The 24906-nt window shown below is 34.5% G+C and overlaps 1 protein-coding gene across 11 annotated transcripts in view; it reads right to left on the reverse strand.

Annotated features, from left to right (window-relative positions):
* Window positions 1-24906, reverse strand: part of PTPRK (protein tyrosine phosphatase receptor type K) — a 756597-nt gene that overhangs the window by 302448 nt on the left and 429243 nt on the right. For all 11 annotated transcript variants that reach the window (XM_044001295.1, XM_044001287.1, XM_044001294.1 and 8 more), the window contains exon 7: window positions 10427-10720. In XM_044001295.1, coding sequence (XP_043857230.1) covers window positions 10427-10720 — 294 coding nt within the window. The remainder of the gene's footprint in view (window positions 1-10426; window positions 10721-24906) is intronic.

Here is a 24906-nt window from a genome sequence, read left to right on the forward strand (position 1 = left end):
TAATCATAACACAGGGCTACAACTGGTCAGGTCCAAATAGAAACCAATGTAAGAGAGCAATTATAACATACAATTGTTCTAGTTCTGCTATTCAGACAATCTTTGATTTTGAAACAGTTTATTTCCACTTAATAAGAGAAAGAAAAAGTGAATTTTCCTTGCCTCTATACCAGATGGTATTCCCAAAGGAAATAGGCTCACAGAAATGCATATTTTTCCCAAATGTTCTATAGAATTCTTGAATGACTTCCTATTAAGACAGTGTCACACTTCCACCTCTTTTTAAATACATAAAGAAATGCTGCAAGAATTATTACAGGAGCAACAACACAGGATAGGTTGTGTGTTTCTATGAAAATAAATCACTCTTTCCCCCAAGGTACCAGATGAAGTAGGAGGCAAGGGTAAGTGGATTCATCCCCAGGAAATATAGAATTATAACTACTTCAAAGAAAACAAACTCTGGAACTTATCATATGATTTTAAGGTGCATAGAAAAAATAAAACCAAATGAACAATTCTGGATGCAGAAAGGAGAATTTAAGAGGAAAAAAAGTGTTGTTAATATTTAGGGTTGTTTGTTTTGTCTGAGGATTTTTAATATTTCAAATGCTTAAGATCTGCCACCTATGTGTGTTAAATATTACATTTAAATGTCTTCCTGCATTAAGTCTCTCACCAGGGATAAGTCACTTCACCCAAGTGAAATTCAATTTCTCATCTGCATAATAGATAATACCCACTAATTAATCCACAGGGTTAGTCAGAATCAGATTAGACCAAGTATGTAACATTACTTTGAAATGTTAAAGAGCAATAAGAAAACATAGGATTGGAAAATTAGGAATACTGAATGCACTGTTGGTGGAAATGTGAATTAGTCTAACCATCCTGGAGAGCAATTTAGAACTATGCCTAAGGGCTATAAAACTGTGTGTATCCTTTGACCCAGAAATACCACTAATAGGTCTATTTCCCAAAGAGGTCAAAGAGAAGGGATTGCAGTCTAAAACCATTTACTTCCATTCTTTCTGTGGTAGGAAAGAACTGTAATTTGAGGGGATATCCATCAATTGGGGAATAGCTGAACAAATGGCTTATATTGTGTTTTTAAAAATTAATTGCTATAGACACCAGTTCTGGGTAAGCATGATAATAATTTATCAATATTATACCAGTAAGGATTGCCTCCCACAAGTCTCCCTAACTTCTCATGGTCTTAGGCCACATGGAAGAGAAAGCAGGGAGAGAGTTTCAGCATGCCAGTTAGCACAAGCAGGAGAAAAGACCCAAAAGACCAGTGTTGTCCCACAGAGAGACAGAGACCACATGGTCTCAGAGAACCAAAAGAGAAGCTCAGTCCCAGATGCCCTCCCATGGTGTTTTCCAAAGGGTTTTTATCTTATTTTAAGAGAGGCTGGTAATTATACATTGATCAAAGTTAACATCAATCTAATTGGTTAGCATCATTCAACTATTGGTTGACATGATTTGGAGGTGGTCTACTTTAAAATGAACTCTATAGATGACATCAGGGAGAAGAATGCAAAAAACCCCTCATTCAAGTTGCTCAAGACAAAATCCTTTATTTGTGTGGGGTTTAATCCCAATAGTACTTTACTGATCTAGACAAAAGAATCTATCTCTATTCCTTTTATTCCTTTGGGTCTGTCCCAGATGAGATTTGATGTAGTTTCTCAAGGAGAACTAGACTTTGGGGGAGTGGGGGTGGGGGAAGGACTGAGAAAGTGATCTCTGAATGCCCCAAGAAATTCATTATTAAAAATCATTTTCTCACAATATGATTGGGATGGAAGACTATTGTGTTGTAAGAAATGAGGAATAGGATGGTTTCAGAAAAACCTGGGAAGTCTTATATAAACTGATGCAAACTGAAATCAGCAGAACCAGGAAAACATTGTACACAGGAACAGCAATAATATATAATGATCACCATTGAAGGACTTAGCTAGTCTGATCAATACAATAATCCAGGCCAATTCCAAAGAACCCATGATGAAAAATGCTATCCATCTCAAGAACTGATCAATTCTGAATGCAAAGTGAAGCATAATTTTTAAAAATTTTCTTTATCTTTCTTGTTTTTATGTGCTTTCTTTTACAACATGGTTAATATGGAAATATGTTTTGCATGACTGCACATGTATAATCAATATCATACTGCTTGCTTTCTCAAGGGGTGAGAGGGGCAGGGAAGAATGTGGAACTCAAAATTATTAAAAAATAAATGTTAAAGGGTGGAGCCAAGATGGCAAACTAAACTAAGTGATTTTCAAAGACATTTTAAGTATATGCTGTGGGTAAGACCATCCAGCCTCAGAAGCTACCTGAATTCTTTTTTTTTTTTTTTACTCTTTCTTTTTGAGAAAGGGTTATGGAACCCTATTGCTTGATACCCCCACTGACTTTGCCTCATTTACCTAATCTCCCTTGCTTTAAGCCTCTAAAAGTCTTGCTTTAAACAGAAATTAAGGGAAAGGTTAAGTAGGGTAGATTTATGATCTAATATCCAATTTTAATCTCACAGTTTGGCTGTGACTCCCCTAAGCTCCTAATAAATACCTCCACTCACTCCAAAATAATGCCATAAGACAACTCCTGAATCAGCCTAACCCACATAAGAACAGTGAGACTATTTTCCAGCCAAAGATGGCAATTGGGATCCCCTACTATGCAGGCTGAGAGAGGAGTTCAGTGCACAGTGCATACCCAGCCTGGAACAGACCATGCCTCCAGGATCTCGGAGTCTTCTGCACCAGCAGCTTCTTCTGAGGCCCAGGTCGAAGACTGGTGAGGGGTTTCACTGATTGGCCAGGATGAAGTAGCTGTAATTTCTGCTGGAGATGGAGCAAAGTGCCCTAGTTCTGAACCAGTGGGCCAAATAGAGTGGTGGCCATCCAGTGAAGGAAGGGCACAAGCTCACCAAGCTTCTGACCATAGATAATCAGATTTCAATCAGACATCTGCTTCCAGGTCAAGATGAATAGGCAAAGAAAACAGCGGACAATACAGAGAGCTTCTTTGGTGGGGGAAGATAGACCAGAATGCACTCTCAGAAGAAGATAATAACAAAGTCAAAACTCCAACATCCAAAGCTTCCAAGAAAAATATGAATTGGTCTCAAGCCATGGAAGCACTCAAAAGGGACTCTGAAGAGAAAGTAGGAGAGATAGAAGGAAGATTTAGAAAGGTGGAGGAAAGAATGGAAGGAGAAATGAGAGTGATGCAGGAGTCATGAGAAAAAAGTTAACAGCTTGAAAAGTCAAATGTAAAAGGAGATACAAAAGCTCTCTGAAGAAAATTACTGCCTAAGAATTAGGATTGAACAAATGGAAGATAGTGACTTTATGAGAAACCATAACACAGGAAAGCAAATCCAAATGAATAAAAAAATAGAGGGCAATATGAAATATCTCCTTAGAAAAGCAGGTGACCTGGAAAATAGATCCAGGAGAGATAATTTGACAATCATTGGACTACCTGAAAACCATGATCAAAATAAGAATTTAGACATCATCTTCCAAGAAATTGTCAGGGAAAATTGCCCTGATATTCTAGAAAGAGAAGGTAAAATAGAAATTGAAAGAATCTACCAATTGCCTCCTGAAAGAGATCCCAAAAGGAAAACTTCCAGGAATTAATATTAATAGCAAAATTAACAGCCAAATTCTAGAGATTCCAGGTCAAGGAGAAAATATTGCAAGCAAAAAATAAAGGTTAAAAAATTTTAATGTAATGCTAAATGTTTAATGAAATAAATAAGAATATTTTTAAACAATTAAATACATGGTATTATTGTTTGAAAACAGAATTTTTCATAGAATATCCTTTATAAGAGACATGGCCATCTATTCAGGAAAAGCAAAAAAAACCCATAGGCAACACCACATCTGAGATTTTAATTGTTCTACCTTTTATCTATCATTGCCCTTCTATTATAAAAGGTGTATGCTGAAGACATCCTAAAAGACAGAATTCACACAAAATGTGACAATCTAACAATATTTGGCTAACTGATATGATGGTAATTGTTCTTCAGTCATTTCATTCATGTCTGACATTTGGATTTTCTTGGTGAAGATACTGGAGTGGTTTGCAATTTCATTATCCAGCTCATTTTATAGGGTTAAATGACTCATCCGGGATCACACAACTAGTAAGTACCTGAGACTGAATTTGAACTCAGGAAGGTGAGTCTTCCTTGTTTCCAGCCCAGTGCTCTATCCACTGTGCCTTCTAGCTTCCTTAATTGACAAGGTTAAAAATTAATAAATAAGATTGTCACTAATTGCATTATACTCCTGAAGAATTTTTTTTTTCCGTCCTATCCAGTCTTAAGTTTCCTAAATGGGGATGGTAGTACTATAAAGCTGGTGAAGCAGGTCACCTCTAAAGTGACAAATCTAAAATTTATTTTATTTATTTGGAGATTATTTAATTCTGTTTTAGGCTCTAAGACTATGCAAATCATATTGCTACTTTTTTTTTTTACATTTTTTTTTTTAACGGGGCAATGGGGTTAAGTGACTTGCCCAGGGTTACACAGCTAGTAAGTGTCAAGTGTCTGAGGCCAGATTTGAACTCAGGAACTCCTGAATCCAGGGCCGGTGCTTTATCCACTGCGCCACCTAGCCGCCCCTCATATTGCTACTTCTTAAATATATCTTGAGTTCTAATAACATATTTCACTCTTTTATGCTAATGGTAAAATCAGTTGGTACTCACAAAACTAAGTTAACCTGCACATAAAATTTTAACCAATTCATATCTGTATCTATCTATCTATCTATCTATCTATCTATCTATCTATCTATCTATCTATCTATCTATCTATTTTACCAATGCAGTCCATGCTGAAGGAGATAATGTCCATTGAGGCCTGAGTATCTTTTCACTTAAACTTTTTTTATGCATGATCATTTTATGTATATTATATACAAAGATAGTAATGAACAAATTGGGATAATGGTGTCCTTGTAAATGCTCACTTTCTCACTCACCTAGGAAAGTAACAATTTATGTTGAGTAAGCAGAAAAGAATGTTGATTACCTTAGTAATCACCAGGAAATAGCTATAGCTTCAAAAAAAAAAGTGAATTTGCTGATAAATCTTGGTATTTATTTGCAAAGCTTTCCTTATGAAGGAACTTACATGAAGGAATAAATTTGCTTGCCTGCAATATCTGTCAAAATACCAATAAAAAACATTTACTAGGTAAGGTCAGATTTATATTCATCCAGTAAAATACTACATTTATAAATTGGACCCCTACAATCCTTCATATACTCATTTCAGAATCAAATATGTCAGTAATCAGTGCCTCCAGATTTCTATACATTTAAACATGACGTGTTCCCTTCAAACACATTAGAAATTTAATGATCAATTAATTAACCCAGAAGACAGAAGATAGCAGCTGGGTGGCTGTTGCACAGTCTTAGATTTGTATTCTGAAAGTCCTAAATTTGATTCCTGCTCAGTCATTTCCTAGCTGAATAACCCAGGGCAAATAATTAATCTCTCTGCCTCAGTTTCCTCACATGTTAATAAGGAGTGATAATAGCATCTGACTCCCAAGGTTGCCATAAAGAAAAAATAAATGATGGACTTCCAATGTTTTGAAAAACCTTAAAGTGCTAGAGAAATGCTAGCTATTATTCTTAGCTAGATACTTAGATTTAGATAACTAACTTAAAACACTATATATAAATGATTTATTCTTATCGAGGTAATAAAATACTCTCTAAGTGATACTCTTATCACTCTAAATATGTTCACCAGACTCTTCATCTTTAATTCAAAAAATCAAGAAATAACCCTACTTAAGCAAAAAGTAACAGAAATATCCAGATTGGAAAACGACATTTAAAACAACAACACCATAAACTTATCCAAGGGTAGAATTATAGATAGCCCTTTTCCAAGGGTTACTTTCATTTTCATGCCACAAAACAACACATCAATGTGGTTCAAATAAAAAGCAGTATAAAAGATCGATACAATATTCTTCTGAAATGTCAAGACATTTGCAAATTTAAAAACAACTGTGAGTATAAATTATTTTTACTTTCTTCCCCAAAATAAACATTTATTCCTGGAATAAAATACCTCATAGAATTTTATAATCACTCTTACCAAAGATAATACGAAAACATACTTTGAATATAAAAATTCAAAAAGGATTTTCATCTTCATAATAAAGCAGAAGTAGCATTATGGTACAATTTCATTTACTTCAAATGCTGTCACTACCAGACATTATACAAATGGCAAACTACAACTGATTTCAGAAGAGAACCAAAAAGTGCATTAACACAAATAAAAAGGTGGCAAATGCATATTTAGCATGCATTACCAGAAAGAAAGAATGAGAAGCCATCTGTAAATAAATTGCCATTTAAAACAGAAAAAATGTTGTCTTTTGACATTGGATAAAAACAAAGATACCCCCCCCCCAAAAGGAAAGCAGATAATACAAAGAAAAGGAAGAATTTGGGGATGAGAGAAATCTAATTGCTGGAGTATCTAAGCATCATAAGCTTATATAGTTGTTACTGTTACACTGTGCCTTTATTAGTTCGAGATATTCAAAGGAAAGGATACTTCTAAACAAATTAAACTGCCTTTCTCAAGAAGGCAAAAACCCTTCCACCTGCCTTGCGACTTCACTAAACATGTACAACTGTAATATAATAGTTAATTTTCTTTAGCATTTATTAAACTCTTACTGTATGAGAAATATTATACTACATATGAGATTCAATAAATTTTGGTGAATGTGGACATTATGAGGGAGGCAGTATGGAAGAGTTAAAAAATGTAGAACAGAGTCTTGACTTGAGTTTGAATGAAGGTACTGTAATTTATCACCTCCTTTGACCTTAGGCAAATCACAAATTCTTTGGTCAATGTCCTCAACTGCAAAATGAAATCGTACACTAGCAGCCACTCTGAGGTCACTTTCAGCTTTAAATTTATGATTTCTTTTATATCTAATACATTTCTATCTGTCTTCTTTCATGTGTTGCTTATAAAGGGGGCATTTACTTCCCCAACATTTTATCCTTTGGATTCTTTTCTTCATGACTGCTCAGTAGATGATCCCAACCAATTTCATAAATTCAACTATCACCTCTAGTCCTGTCCTATCTCCTATGTGGTAGATTCATATTCCCAATGATGTAATAGAGACCCCCACCAATACCATAAGCACCACTTTTAAAAACACATTCACCAGGCAGCTAGGTAGCACAGTGGATAGAGCACTGGCCCTAGAGTCAGAAGGACCTGAATTCAAATCCGGCCTCAGACACTTGACACTTACTAGCTATGTGATTCTGGGCAAGTCACTTAACCCCAATTACCTCACCCCCCCCCCAAAAAAAACACATTCATCATTTTCCTCCCCAAAAACCTGTTCATCCTCATGTCTCTTATATTTTTCTCATTAGCACTACCATTCTCTCAGTCACTCATGCTCAAAATCAAAATAATCTTTGATGAGGTTTTGAGAAGTCTCTCATCACTAACTTCCAGACGACTAACTAAGCCCTGTATCTCTCTGTAACACTGTTTATATGCATCCTTCCCTATGGTTTCTACTATCACCCACATGAGTTCAGTCTTTATTTTCACTTGTCTGGATTACTGCTGTGATTTCCCAGGCTGTTAAATGGTTCCTCTCGAATCTATCCTAAGCACCAGTGATCACATTGATCTTCTGACTACACTGGCAAGATCATATCTCTATACTACTTAAAAATTTTCATTAGCTCTCTGAGCTTACCAGGTAAGGTTAAAAACCCTTCAACTAGTATTGATGACATACACAATTTGAGTTCAACTTTCAAGCTTAATTCACAATATCCTCCTACACTGAATACAACATAGAGCTTCTCAATACCACATGTCAGCTTGTGATGGTGAACTTAAACATAGGATACTCGCTCATTCATGTTAATTTTAATTATTTGCATCTTACTCTTCTTTCACATACTTCCATGAAGACTTCCCTATTCCCTACTTTCCCCTTCCAGCTAGAAGCAATTTCCCTCATCTTATCTCAGAAACCTTTACACTGTTTTTTTTACATTCATCACAATCCAATTTCAACAATATTCATCTCTAAATACAACTTATTATCCCTCCCAGCAAATAAAGATGGAAGACAAGGGACATATAATATCTTTGCATTTACTTTTCCATTTAGGACAAAGAGCTACACAGTTGACACATTAAATTTTTCTTGAATAATTAGATATCAAGCTTATACAATATTATATATTATTATTATTTTCAACAGAGTACAAAGTACTTGCTCTAATAATAGCAATAACTTTGAATTTTGGAAGAAAGAAAGGGGGACGCATGAGATTCCTATCAGCCTTGGATGTTACACTGTCTCAAAACTTCTACATGAAGTGGTATTCCACTTGACTCTTTCTAGGTATCTTTTCCCCTTCTATTACATCTATAGTTTGTTAAAATATCCTTGAAATGATATAAACTATAGCAAAACACTAAAAAGAAAAAGAAATCTAAAATGCTCAATTCTTACTAATAGAAATTTGTTCCATTATTTGCTATAGTAAGTACCTGCCTAGCAACTAACTGACAAGTGGCAAATCATAGGCTAATTAGTATGACTGGATTTTCATGCCTGATTAACTGATGACTGGTGAATTCAATAAAGTCTATCAAACATATCAAAAACAGTATTAGCTAAATAAAAGATAGTCATTGATTACTAGTCTTAGCAGAGTAAAAGACAGTCATTGATTACTACATGATATCAACTGGCATTAAAATTAAGCTTATGTCACACACATGTATCATGAGTAACTAGCCTACTTTAGAATTTGAACTCCTAAGTATCTAATGCATTCTGCCTATTAAAAGTATTTATAAAGAAAGACACAGAGGCAGCTAGGTGGTACAGTGGATAGAGCACCAGCCCTGAAGTCAGGAGTACCTGAGTTCAAATCTGGCCTCAGACACTTGACACATTAGCTGTGTGACCCTGGTCAAGACACTTAACACTTTTCTAAAGAGGATTAGCCACAGAGCTTTAGCTCTATTGTGGCACTTTCATTCTACAATATAAAATATGGATTTTGCACTAAAGCAACATATTATTAGGCAAGAAATCTCCTGGAGATGTAAAGATCCAGCATTTGGTTGAACAACCCACAAAGTTTTCCCTTTTGATGGTATATATACCTGTACCTGTCAAAAAATCTGAAGATATGCATGGGAAGCTAAATTCCCTAGAAGAAGACTAGCTAACACTGTGATTCAACATTGCACAATATAGAAAAGGTCATAAATAGATAGTCACTGCAATAAAAATGGATGTGTCATAACAAAACCATGATGAGTTGCTGGTGCATTCTGTTTGAGTTTGGAGAGATGAGTACAATTCATGAAATCCTATTATAGGAACTAAAGGAGTTGTTCCTTATAAAAGAACTAAAAAGGTGTAGAGCCAAGATGATGGAGAGAATCCAGGAAGTTGCCTGAGCTCTCCCTAGTTTCCCTTGGAAACAAGATTAAATAAAGCTCTAAAAGAATTCTGGAGTGAAAGAATCCACAAAAAGACATAGTGAAACGATTTTCCAACCCAAGGTAACTTAGAAGGACTTTAGGAAAGGTCTGCCTCACTTGGCTAAAAGCAGAACACAGGCCAATGAGGGCTGTATCCAGGAAAGCCAGCAGGAGGCTTCTCTGCCACAGCACAGATCTGCAACTGAGGCCCTTCAGTCGTGGCTCAGCACAGCACAGAAACCCAGTAACCAAGGCTCTATCCCCCCAGCAAGAAGTTTAGGACCTCATGTACCTCATGAGCAGAGTCAACCTTAAAAAATGAGTAAAAAAAACAAAAAACAAAACAAAACAAAAAACAATCATAGAAGAGTCCTGAACATAGAAAGTTAATATGGTGACAGGGAAGACCAAAATACAAATTTATAAGAAGACAAAAATGGCAAAATGCCTACATGTGAAGTCTTAAAGTGGAAGATGAATTGGTTTCAAGCCCAAAAAGTCCTCTTAGAAAAGCTCAAAAAGGATTTTAAAAAGCAAGTAAGAAAGGTAGGAGAAAAATTTGGAAAAGAAATGAGAATTCTGCAAGAGAATTATAAAAGAACTCAAAGACAAACCCTTTTAAAAAGGAGGAAATTTTCAGAAAAGCTAATATAACCAAGTCCCTTAAACCTGCTGAGTTTCTAAGCTCATACTTTAAATGAATCACATCTATCAAAAATTTTAAGTTTTCACCTATTGTATCCCTTTAGATTTATCTAAATAAGAAGTAGGAATGGGAAAAAAAAAGAATTAAAACTCATCATTTTTGCTAAAATGGTTGGTTCATCATTTGAATAGAAAATAACAGCTATTCAATCTTACCAGCACATTTGGTTCTGGTGATAAGTGGTGGTCCTGGCAGTCCTGTCCCACCTTCTCCAGGTCTTGTGAGTAGAACACGAATCTCATATTCAGTATCTGGGTCCAAGTGCCAGAGTTTATAGGTGGGTGCATTGACAGCATGAGTTTCTGTCCAGGATCCTGATGTCATTCTATATTCCACTTCTTTCAAGATAATAGGACCATCACCAATAATGGAATTGGCATTTAGTTGAATCAACAAATATGTAGGTCCTACACCAAGCAGCTGGGGAGGAGCTATAGGTCGAGGTGGTTCTAAGAGAAATGAATATGAAAAATAATTAGATAAAAACTAAATAACATACAACACAATTATGAAATACTCAAAGCTTCTCATTATTTTATATGTATGATTTACACAAGTGAAACATAACCAAGCAAAAAATAAATAAATAAAAGGATAATGATCTATAGAATAGTTTGGCAATTATAAATGACATGTTTTACTGGATCAAAAAAACCATTTTTCTTTAGAGGAGATGAACATTCAGAGGTTTTTACTACAAAAAGAAAAACAGAGAAAAGGTTTTGAAAAGGATATCTCTGATGAATAATAAATTATGATAGTAAAACTCATTATTTGGAAATGTGAACTTATAAAAAAAGTACCAGTTCTTTTATATAAGTAAAACCTAATAATCTATTGTAAAACTCTAAATGAGGACCAACTGATGCTATGAAGAAATAATTAGTATGCTTTGGCAAGATAGGCCTTTACTGAAGCCCCAATCCAATTCTTTTTATGTAAGACCCATTCTCAAAGAAGAGTATTTATTACCATCTCTCCCCTTCACCTTCACTACCAAGACATAAAATGATATACTGAAACTAGATAGCTTTTTCTGAAGTTCTAATCTATACCCTGATTCTCTAGGAACTGTTTTCAAGCAGTCTTTTACTTTTTTTTCTTTTCTTTTTGGGGGTGTGGAGTGGGAGGAGGGCAGGGCAATGAGGGTTAAGTGACTTACCCAGGGTCACACAGCTAGTAAGTGTTAAGTGTCTGAGGCCAGATTTGAATTCAGGTCCTTCTGACTCCAGGGCTGGTGCTCTATCCACTGCACCACCTAGCTGCCCCAAGGGAAAGAATTTTTAAGATTGCTCCAGGGGGCAACTAGGTGGTGGAGTGGATAGAGCACCGGCCCTGGAGTCAGGAGGACCTGAGTTCAAATTCGGCCTCAAACACTTGACACTTACAATCTGTGTGACCCTGGACAAGGCACTTACCCCAATTGCCTTGCCAAGTAAAAAAAAAAAAGTTAAAAAAAAAAAGTAAAAATTCTTTCCCTTTTAGTTAACAGTTATATATGTTATTAAAAAAAAACCCACCAATATGTTTCTGTCATCTTACAGAATCAAAGATGTGTGCTTTGGGGTAGGGGTGGTATAATGTGTGGGGATGTGTGAGTACATGTGAGCATATGTAAGATAGCTTAATGTCTTATTTTTTGAAAGAGGAAAAAATAAAAACTTGATATGTGATTTCTATCTATACCACTGGATTACTAGGTAATAGTGTTTTGTAAGTAACACTCTATATAAATGGACATTTAAGATACAAATAATTTATTGAAAACATTATAAAAGCAAAACATTTTGTTTTGACCATGGTAGCAGTGCACTATGACAGTGCTATTTTCTTAGGGCCCAACTCTGCAGCCCTTTAGTGTGTACAATTCTGTCTGATTTTATTTTGAATTATTAACATACAAAGGTTTTCATGTCTGGTCCTTAGAAAAATCAGACTTCCAAAGTACTGCTGTACATTAAGGATTTTATCCCTTTTTGATGGATAAACAATTAAGTTGTATTTTAAATATCAGCATTTATTAAATAAAAATTGCTTTAAAAATGAATTCTTCTAACACAACAATGACTGAGTTCATATTGTCACATGGGAATGTTTATTTAAATAAAAAGTTAAAATTAATGGAGAAACTGAACTGTATTTATATTATCAATGTCATAAGTACAATCAAATAAGTAAATATACATGTAATGCCGTTTACTACACATTATCTTAGATAATTCTTTTTATTCTTTAAGATTTTCCAGCTTAGGAGGTGGGGAGGTGATAGGGCGAGGGGAATAGATGCAAAGGACAATCATTATGTTATTGATACATAAATCTCAAAGGAAGCTAACTAGGGAAAATGAATATTGAAGGAAGAAATTATGCAAATTTTTCCTAGACTAACTAAATGGTACATATATTTCAATAAGCAATCTGCACTTTACTAATAAAATGAGTTCCCTCATACATGCAAAGTTTGTTTTCATACCAGATGGTTCACATATTGACTAATTTAAGTTAACTAGGAAACAATTCTATATTCAAAGCACACTAGATCTCTATCTCCTACCTATCAGAAAAGCTATAATTACAGCTCAGCAACAACCTGAAGATATTGGCCACAATCATGGTCAATGAATAAAGAATTTTTCAAATAATGGTTTATTAAACCTTTATTGACTTAAAACTCTAGAGTTACCAAAGGCCTTGAACAAATACTAATGTAAGGGATCTTAAATATTACCCATCAAAACTCCAGGACTTGTCACCCCAAATATAAAAGTCTAAAATATGTAATAAAACTGTAAAACCATTTTCTTCTACATTTTAAATTATTAGAATATATATTTCAATTCAAAAAGGTAGACGATAAGAGGATAACAAGATCATAGTTTAGGTGGAAGGGACCTCAGAGCTTCTTAAGCCAAACAGCATTTATTTAGTACTTATATTTTGCCAGACATAGTAAGAATCTATTTCCTTCACTTGACAACTGAAGAAACTAAGGCACAATGCGGTTAACCTCCATAGTGTTTTATTATGATGACTACCTCTAAAAATATACTTGTGAGTTTATGGAGGTCCTATGTTGAATGCCTTCTTCCTAAAGATAGCAGGCTTGAAGAAATCAGCATTTGAATTCATGTATTATATGGCCAAACTTTAAAGTAAAAGCCAAAATTAGAGAAGCAGTTCCAGATCTGAACTATGGCAATTTTGAGTGCCACTTAGATGCATGGACTTTGATTAACAACATGCTTATAATGAGTGAAATTTAGCATTAATGAAACTAATATACCACTGCATATTAAATTTTTTATGTTGGAGGTAAAGAGAAGTCATATATTAGCATATGTATTTTGTTTTTAGGCCCTGGAGAACAAGAAGTCTTATTTATAAAATCTCTATTCATTTCAATAAATTATGCATGCATTTTAATCAGCTAGCAAATGAACAAGTAATTGTTCTGCAGCATTATTAATATTCTTCATAACATAATACACTAGCAAACCCAGAGGTGTGGCATAACCAAAATCCCAGTAGTACACTTGGTGTCAACTGAAGCATAAAATCCCAATCTACCAGACAGACTTTTCTGATGTTGCCCAATTAACTTTCAAATCAATGCTTGAAAGTTATTCTATAACCAACTATATAATAAAATTCCTAACTGTAATCTTAAATTGTATTATTTGCTTTGAAATTTCTAACTACAAAAAAATGTAGTTTAAAGTGAAAAAAACATATACCATAATCCAGTTATCAACATTTCAATGCTTTCGCCACTTCAAATTTTATTTCAACTCAGAAAACTATAAATGAATTACACAAGTGAAAAAGCAAAGATAGAAACCTCAAGGCCCAAAAGAAGTCATAGAAAAAAACAAAACAAATATATTTTAAGATATCTAGAATAACCAAGGTTTCCCTCTTCACAACAGCTATATAATACAAACTTTCTTTCCTTCCTCTTCTACCAAAAATCTTATCATTTTTAAAAAATGTACATACGGAATTTGTCAATTGGGCCTTGGGGAAAAAAAGCATTTCCAAAATAATCCTATCACTATATGAGAAGTAACAATACATACTATGAGTCCAGAGGGTAGTTAGGTAGTCCAGTGGAAAGAAAGTTGGGCTTTCAGTCAGGAATACCAGAGTTAAAATCTGCCCAGTTTTGTTGGAACTTAAAATACGTGGAAGACAGTAGTGTAGATAAAGTTATAAAGATAGATAAGTCCCAAGTTGAAGAGAGCCTTGAATGCTAAGCAGTATTTAAATATAGTTTTTTTAGCTACTAGGATGCTAGTGAAAGGTTCTGAGAAGAGGAATGATATGACATGATCTCTGAATAAGGAAAACTGCTGCTTTAACAATGTGAATTATGAACTGGAGAGGCAAAGATGCAAAGGAGGAAGTTCTTTTTTTTTTTTTTTTTAAGTGAGGCAATTGGGGTTAAGTGAATTGCCCAGGCTCACACAGCTAGTTAAGTCTTAAGTGTCTAAGCCGGATTTGAACTCAGGTACTCCTGACTCCAGGGCCAGTGCTCTATCCACTGCACCACCTAGCTGCCCCAGGAAGTTCTTTATGAATGCCATTGCAATAATCCAATCAGATAATAATGAGGGCCTGGATCAGACTAACAGAAGTAGGAATTGGGAGAAGAGAAGAGATGACAAGTATACAGTCAAAGTATAATTAATAGGACTTGGAAACTTGGAATGATTACAGAAAGGGCCCTTACAATAAGTCATTAAGTGGGTTTGGGGAATAGCATTTTATGTTAAATAATTAATTTTTATTATTCTTCCTTATTTGATCAAATAAAATAATAAATAAAAAGAACAATGTACACTGAAAAATGCCGTTTTAGTCTTATCATTCTTGATGTTCATTAAAGTTTCAGTCACCAGTTCCTATATGTAGTAAAACAAAATGCAAATACAGAAGATGATAAAAAATATTACTCAAATGAGCTATAGATACTAATCCTATACAAACTTTACATGGGGCTACTTTTCATAGTTATACATGTTAATCCAATACAAAATTTACTTGGTCATTTTCATATTTATATAATTCTAACATATAATCAACAAGGCTTTGATTTGGCATTTTAGATTTTGTTTATTGCTAAGGTCAGCTAACTACGTTTAAAGTGGAACTTGATGATAAAGTTAATATCAAATGTGGTCATTATGAAGTATTCAGGTTATATTATTTTGTTGGTGGTGCTGGTGGTGGTGGTGTTATTGTTGTGATTTACTGTTCTTTGCATGACTGTTGCTGTAGTCATTCTATATGTTGTTTTACCTGGGTCTTAACTTCATGCTGTATCAATTCATTGAAATCTTCCCATGGCTTATCTCATTCTTAATAATGTTATTTCTTATGACACAAAATATTCCATCATATTCATGCACAGTACCTTATTTTATTTGGTCATTCCCAAACTGAAAGTTCACTTTTTACTACTACAAAAGTGCTGCTATAAATATTTTGTTGTATATAGGACCTGTCTATATGTGTGTGTGTGTGTGTGTGTGTGTATTTAATCATTTATGGGAATATATCTGGCAGCATGATTTCAGAATCAAAGGGTATGTGCATCTGATTCACTTTCTTGATATAACTCTGAATTAATTCTCCAAAATGGTTAAAGTAGACCAATTTTTAAATTGATAAAGTTCTTGAGAGGGTGAATATATTGTTCTTTAGGGCAACACAAAATTAGTATCATTCCATGTACTTCAGATATGGTTTGATAATACAAAATGCAATGGAAATAACATTTCTTTTCAGTAGTCATGAAAATTATATTAACACAACTTTGGATGTTAGCTTTGGCAAACATAACATGCTTTTGGCTCACTTTATTCTTATAATCATGAAATATCCCTAGGTACGAATGATTTTTCAGCAGGCTTCCCTCAAATTGTTTCATGTAGATGATACTTTTCATTCCAATTCTGAATGTTACAGTCACATTTTATAAAAGTTCATTTTGACCTAATATCAAAAAGCTTTTTTAGTCATTTGGTTCACTCCTGCTAGTTTTTCAAAATTAATTAGCAAAGTCTGCAATTCTGGGAATTCATGGGGTATGGAAATAAGGTTGTAATAGATGGAAAACACAACAACACTGACATTCTAAAGGATACACTGGGGTGCACAGGACTAGAGGGTAACATTATTAATGAAGACAAACTGCATTTGAATCTCAAATACTATTATTGCATATTTGAATATTTTGTATTTATGTATATAGTCTTTTTTGTTGGGCCTTTGGGTTTAATATATGTACATAAAACATAAATAAAAGAAATCCATTATTACTTGTATAATTTTTATTAAGAGAATATGTAGGCAGACAAAGATGATCAATGGAGGTTCCTAGGCCTAGCTATTTTAAACAATATATAGAGAACATGTTCCCAGGCAACATTAAAGGATTCAAAATTAAATTATTTCATTCTTTGGTCTTAGGAAGTGTAACATTGATTTGGGGGAACATCATATATTTATCAAACATCAAGGATCAACCTTCAATCACAAGGCAGCTATTCTTCCCTGTGACTGATCACGGGATATGATTCCTTCAAGCAGTTTCCTTAGATATGATGGCATAATATGAAAAGATCTTATACTATGCTATCACTTGGCACTTATATTTTGCTTTAGGAACATAACATTAGATGGGTCCATTCAGCATAGAAACACAGAAAAAACCTGAAGGCAGAAGAAATTATTACAATATTTTTTATTAATTATATTTAATATTTATGTAACACTTTACAGGTATGAATTCTTTCCAGAAGAGGATTAGCGAGTCTCAGAAAAACTGAGACTTAAATTGAACAAATCTAGGAAATGTGGAAATCCAGACTCAAATCCAGGTCCTGGTCAGTGAAATGAAAACAAGGTAACACAGAACCACATATGAATATTTCCCTGGTTAAGTAAAAATTACACAATCTCAATTTCTATCGATTAGTTCAATGAAACTTGGTTTTGTTATTATAATCCCAGTGGAGGGCAGAATTTCTACTTCACTCTTCTATATACTCTTTCCCCTTCTCCAAAATAAAATTATTCACCTTTCCATATTTGAAAAAAAATAGAGCTGTTACTAGACATTTAACTTAGCTTCAGTGGTTATCTGTATAAATATATTACTATAGCCATAGTACCAAACTACATTGTACTACCTGTCGCCAAGGAGCAGCTTACACTATCTTTCCAGGACCAGAATTGCAAAGAGAAGTTACTACTAAGAATAAAGTAAAATAATATTTGGCCTTTAAAAAAATGTAGCTGAAATTATCTCCAAAAATAAGATATACCCCCTTGCATTTTGAACCTTGTAACTAATGGCTCCTTCTGACAGTGATACACAGCACCTACAAAATGTTACTATTTAATTAAAGGAGTTAGTTGACTGGAACAAAAGAACACTTTCTAAGCAATTGCTTAGTGACCAAGTGGCATCAGATGATTTATCCAGCTCATATAAAAAGGCACATCTGCAAACTTAGCAATAATTCTTATTGACCTTTTACTACAATCAGGGTGATTAAGAATATGTATATTATACATTCATGATTGATGGACATGTATATTTATACATATATGTTCAGTGTTCTCTATGAAAAGCATATTTGGGTTATATTTTAAATATTGTTCATTTGCTTTAGTTGTAAAGCTGTGCGACCACACTTGGGGTTTTTTTCTTGGTAAAAATACTGTGGTGGATTGCCATTTCTTTCTCCAGCTCATTCTGCAGAAGAGGAAACTGAATGAAATAGGGTTAAGGGACTTGCCCAGGGTCACACACCTAGTTAAATGCCGGAGAACAGATTTGAACTCAAGAAGATGAGTGTTCCTGACTCTAGGCCCAGCAGTGTGCCAACCTAGCTGCCCTACATTTTAATTATATCTGGCAATATACTGAAATGATCAAGAATATGAAAGGAGATCCTATTTAAAAAGGTTAAATGCACTAGGCCCAGAATATAAATCAGAAATTTCTTTGATCTTGGCTCAAATTTAATTTATGGTATACAAACCTGCTGACATTAAATAATATACCACTATTGATCATAGACAACAATTTTGTCTTTCAAATTACATGATACATCCATTCTATATCTCTTTGTGTATGTATGTAGGACATTCTAAAAATGATTAGAAGCAAGTTCTGTGGAACTTAGAGTGTTTCATCTTTTTGACTTAGGACTTTGCCAGCCAAAGAGATGAAACAGGAAAAACATTTCAGTGATGATATTGCCAAATTCTGCATTTATAACTGCTTATCCTATGCATTATCATATCAATTTGTTAACCTTGATTTGAAAACCTTCCCCCAATATAGCCTTTTTCATCTGTTGTAAAATAAAGAGGTAACACAACCCATGGTTTCTTTTCTTTCACAAGAGACTGTAAACAAGGTTAGTCCAATATTTGGAAAACATTTGAAAAGATGAAATTCTCTGAAATCCAAGTAGTGTTGGCCTTTAGTTAATACATACCAAATGCTGGATACTCGTGCATATTATCCGAGGAAACAATTAAGCATATGATGTCCCCTTTGATCAAAATCTGAAAGTTTACTACCCAAACATTTATATAATGAATTGATTTAGGGAACAACAAATTACTCAGAATAATTTGTGACTTTACATGGGTATCACAATACATAAAGTAAGAACCTACATAGAGGATAACGAATGAGTTATGCATCACTGTGAATGAGTCAGGAGTTAATGGAGAGAAAGAACTTGACATATGGGAATCCTCATATTGACTCTATCAGAGGTTGAAATATTTATACATGTGAAGAAAATTATATCTAGTTGACTCATTTATGATGACTAATCATAAAAGAACTGAGTGAAAAAAGTGGATAAGGGAAGAAATATAATTCTCTTATTCCTGTGAGTTTCCCCTCATTATCCTAGGGGTCAGGTGTTGACCAGTTATCTTTAAGGGATAATAAAATAAGGCTGCAGAAAAAGGTACTAAAATATTATTTGATAATAATATCTGTCATGACACTTTCTGGGGCTGAAACATGTTAAAGTATGCCTTGTTCACTAAATAAGCTGGTTATACAATTACATATAAAAGAACTAGTCAGTTCTGCTATAACATGTTTGAAAAATATGAATTTGTTTCAATGAAATATATCAGGCAGCATTTTGAGCATAACTTGAATTCTGAGTTTGCTTCTGTATAATTTCTTCTGTGAGAGAGTAATAGAATGCAGAAAACTGCATCACATAACAACACACAATCTCCAACCCTTCAGACACCTACTTCCACAAGCTGACTTCAGGTTTTTGTCAAGGTTAAGTTACACATTTAATTGGATATCTTCTGGTTACAGTGGGAAATGTAAGAGGAAGAGGGTTGTTCTGTACTTTGACTCACCACCTTCCACCATGGCCCTGAGTTGCAGTCTGCCCAACTTAATCAAGCCACCTAGGGCATAGCCCCACAGACACTGATATTATTTGTTGCAATATTTTTGTATTTCTTAATATTTATAAAAATATGCTACCATTTAATTGGGTGTCTATTTTTTTAATGTGTCACTGATAACATTTGGAGCATTGAGGCCCTGGCCTCATTTTCTCTATGAGGTTTTTATTGCAAGATTTTCTAGACAGGTGCTTTTGGGGATTACATATATCAAATTATAGCAGAACTGCCTGTAGTTCATCTTAGAAACAAAATAAGTATAATGTTCCTGATGTTCTAAATGAAACTAAAGTAGATAAAAATGGGTTAGATGGAAAAGTAAATCCAGTAAAATAATAGGTCACTGTTTTGCAATTCAGTCTAAAAATTCCTGATATGAAAATCTCCATGCCTAACAACAACAACAACAACAACAACAACCAAAAAGTGTTAGCATTTATATGACACTTGTGAAAAGATGTGCAAATATTACAGTTGTGTCTGAAGCAGGATTTGAACTCAGGTGTTCCTGACTCCAGGTCCAGGGTTCTATGCACAGCACCTTCTAGCTTCCTCTTTTAATTTATATTGGTAATTGTTAGACTATTATGAAAAATTCAAGCAAATATTTCATTTCCAAGTGGAATGATTTCCTCCACTCCAAATTTTAACCAAATGAATCATTATTATACTTACCTTTTTTCCCTATTTTTGTCAACTGTCAATTACAACTTCATGAAGCTTACATGAAGACTAGGTTTATTACAAGAGAAATGAAGATGCATATAGAACCCAAAGAGTTCACAATTCACAATCCATATAGAAGTCTGCATTTTTATAACTGCAGGATTAAGGAAAGAGGAAATACTTGGGGGTGGGGGGGATAATAGCACAGGAAGGGAAAAGGTGGTGAAATGATAAAACTCCTTCCATAGGGGAGGAGCAAGGCAATGGCAAAAGGCATATTCTTTTCCCTTGGCAACCTCTAGACTATGAAAATAAGTTGGTCTGCTTATCTACACAGATGTCACTTGCACAGACATAGTACAGAGTACCTGGTGCCTGTCTTAACTCTCAAGGACACACAGGAAGTCCAACTTGGGTTGCAAACAATACATTATGTCAGCTTAGAGGTGTTGTTTGCATCAGAAGATGGACTCTCTGTTGGGAGAGGGGGTTCATCCTTGACACATTCAGGGCCTCCTGCATGCTTAGGTCCAGTGTTTCTGGAAAATATGGCTGCTCAAAAAGACAAGTTGAAGGGACCACTTAAAAGTCCTTAAATTTCTCAAGGTATTTCATAGTAGTACAACAAAGATATGCCTATTACAAATAATTAAGGTACATTTTCCATTTACTTTGGATTAGCTATAGGCAGCCCCCCTCAAAAAACATATAATTTTTATATTTCCAAATTTAACCAAATTCAGCAATAGTGACAGCAAATGTCCAGGATCCTTAAAGCTATTCCACAAAGCAACCCCAGCTTCTAAATTATTCAAGATACAAACCGTGGTAGAACATACTTACACATACACATATACATACACAGATACACACCAAACACACACACACACACACACACACACACACACACACACATTCACCCTTTGCTAAATAGGGAGAGGAAGAATCTGCAGATCCTCTTATTCACAGTGCTGTTTACCTCCTCTTATTAACAATTATAAAGAGTTGACCTTACATTAACTCTTGGGACTTCCTTCTAGGACTCAAGTGAAATAGTTATGAAATTTTTATGAACAATTTTTGTATACACCCTGTTAGGACAATATGGTAAAACTTACTCCATGGTGCTTGTGTGTGTGTGTATGTATCTTGAGGATAATTTCATAAAAGCTGATTTCCAACATGAAGAAAAACCCAAAATACTAACAAAAATCACTCACACACCATTTCATTAGTCTATCTGTTCTATTCAGTTAAATTGGTACCATAATCTTGAAATACTTGTTCCAAAAAGCAGAATGACAGAACTATATGTGAGATTATATAGTTGTCATCAATTATAAAATAAATTTCTTCAATTAGTAAAGGAAAATAGAGTGAGTCATTCCATGAAGTGACTATCACAATTTGTATGAGACTAATAGGTCTGGAAAACTTTATCAGAAAATACCATGGGAGATCATGATTTGGATGAATTATTTTGAAGTGCACATCCGCAATGAATAAAATAAGTAGAAGATTTACAAAAACAGTACACGGAGGAACGACGGAACAGCACAAAATCCTTAGTGAGGCATCTAAAACTCTCTACAGTGTGTGTAACACAGGAAATTGGTTTTGCCATTGTTAATTGACTTAGTTCAGCATTGGGAACAGTGGAAATGACATTATAAAAGCTTGTTGTCCTTCCTGGAGACTAAGCAACCCCAACTCTCAATTCAATTAAGAATGATAGTATCATAGATTTATAGATGGAAGGGTCTTAGAGGCCATCTGGTTGAACCCTTCATTTGTCACATAAGAAAACTCCAGAGAGGTAGTATCTTGCCCAACACCACACAGCCATGTAACAGAGATAGGATGTGAACTCAAGCAGTTTGAATGCAAAGCTATTGTGCTCTTTCCATTTTACCCAAAGCTCAGGCTGCAGTAGTTGCTCTTTGTTTTGCCCTAAGCAACACATACTGATTAACTGAAAACAACAATCACTACCACCACCTATATTTTGATTATAACACTATTCCATTCCCAAGTCATTTCTGCATTTAGTGAAACATAGACCTCCAAACAAAAGCACTTAAGGAGAGACATCCTGACTCTGATTTTTCAAATTTCTTTCATATTGCTCCTTCTTCATATTCTATCCAACCTAGACTGATTACCCATCATTCCCCTATGAAAATCAGCTATGATGGCACAGGAACCTTCCTGCTGTTGCTCATTCTCTATACCTCATTTGTCTTGTCCATTCTTTTCCCACCACTGTCCCACCTCAATGACTTGTCATCTCATCTCTTAATGCAAAACTTAAATGTCTATTCCATGAAACTTTGTGATCCTTCGAATCAGTAATGATCTTTCCTCTCCACACCTCCCACAGCAGGCTACACTCTCTAATGCACTTATCCAACAGTATTTTGCAATATAGTTAGTGCCCAATGTTAGAAAGTTCACTCGTTTTCAAACAAAATCTACCTCCATGTACCTCTCATTCTCAATGTTAGACTATAAAGTCCAAAGAAGCAGAGATATTAAACATTATCTGATCTCTAGTATATATCTGCTACCACTGGCCACCTGAAGCCTAACTCAGGTATTTAATGCATGTTTGCCTAATTGAATATGATAGAAGGACATATAATTTCTATTTAATCCTTAGCACTAGGAAAAACAGAGTCTTGAGAATCTTTCTTGGGCTTAAAGGAAAATTTAATATCCACTTGGGACTGTTTTAGAACTAATCACCACTGGATATTTTTTTCCTACAGCTAGGGCCATAGATAATAAATGTGTTTCATGTACCTTAGAAGTATCTGGTAATAATAACAGACTATACTGCTTACCAATTGATTGAGTTACTGACATTTTTAAATGTAATTTTTTTCCCATCTCAATTGTAAACTTGCCATGGGATTAAAGTCATAGAGACACATCTTTTAAAAAAAATTTCCATTGCTGACCTTCTCATAGAGGTAGCTAGATAATTAAAATGTCAAAGTGTGATAAATCATTTAACATAAGATTTTTATAAAAGTCCTAGTTGTGTGTATTTGTGTGGGTATACACATGTCATGATGTCATATTTAAGATAAATTTTTTAAAAAATTACTTGAATGCATAATATTTCCCAAAATGCTGCATTTGATCTTAGTCAAGGGACCTAATTAATCATCTAGTCAAAACCACTCATTTTGGAGACGAGGAAACAGAGGCTGAGAAGATTCAGAGGTTTACCCAAAGACAAACAGATTACCAGTAACAGAGTTGGCTTCAGATCAGGTACTCTTCCGCTTAGGTCACAGAGCTTCTAAGATACCACAGAGTAAAGGATCCTAATGCATAGTTGAAGGAATTTGTTTCTTCTCTGTGAGGACTGCTGCTGAAGAGTAATTACTGCCAACCTCTATTTCGTGTCTGAATTTAGGACAAAATGAAATGCCTCTAACTATACAATGGTCCATAGATCCTCTTTGTGGACCAGATTCCAAAATCCTAGAATCATAAAGTGTCTGAGCGAAGGGGCTTCAGAGGACACTTAATTCTTTCACTGTACAAATGGGGAAAATAAGACCTAGAAGGAAGTTACTTGTCTAAGGTCATTGAGTTCATCTGTAGCTTGAATTTCCAATGCATTCATCTCCCCAAGCCACCAGAAAACCCCACTCTAGCCCATGAACTGTGAGAAGAAGCTCAGTGAGGAAAATTTCTATGAATGGTACAGTGGTTGTATGGGACACACAAGTCCTTTAAAAAGACAGCCCTTTTACCACATTTAGTAGATGTGATTAAGGTGAATTAGGAAGAGGAATGATTATCCTTATTAGGCAAATACCTTAATATTAATTATTTTCAGTACTAATTCAAGGAGAAGAATTGGTGTGCTGACTTGGCATAGATTTTATAAAATTATGCACTGATAAGAATTTATAACAGAGATTTACCCACTTCATGTAAAGGGTAAAGTTTTCTATTCAGCAATCAACTGTTTGTTTTAAAATGAAAATCAATGACAAAATAATAGAATTAAATCCTTTGTACTCAGGTTTTTAATAGGGATCATGAGACCAGAGAACACTAAAACTGGAATATTCACTGAGAGCTCTGTTTTATACATATGCAATACTTTTGAGGTCATGAGCACATGATTCATTTTAAGATATTATTATTCATAAACTACATGATGAGTTATCAGACAGCTAATAGAACCCACAGATCCTACACACAATAAACACACACAAAGAAAAAAACATGGATGCCTTTGGCCACTCCTATGTTTTAAGATTCTAACTTCTCAGTCCAATACTTCACAGGCTTATTGCTAAGGTTGCCCATTTCCTCATGCTCCAGGAAGGCAACTTCAATTATATACTCTCACAAAAAAATATGATTTAGGGTTATTATCTATCAAAAAAGAGAAATCCCCTGCTAGCTTGAGCTTTCCTGTAAATCCAACCCAAACCCTATATTCTTTTACTTATTGGAATTCTATTCTATCATTAACTAC

The sequence above is a fragment of the Dromiciops gliroides genome, chromosome 4 (genome assembly GCF_019393635.1).
Source record: "Dromiciops gliroides isolate mDroGli1 chromosome 4, mDroGli1.pri, whole genome shotgun sequence".
Classification (NCBI taxonomy): Eukaryota; Metazoa; Chordata; class Mammalia; order Microbiotheria; family Microbiotheriidae; genus Dromiciops; species Dromiciops gliroides.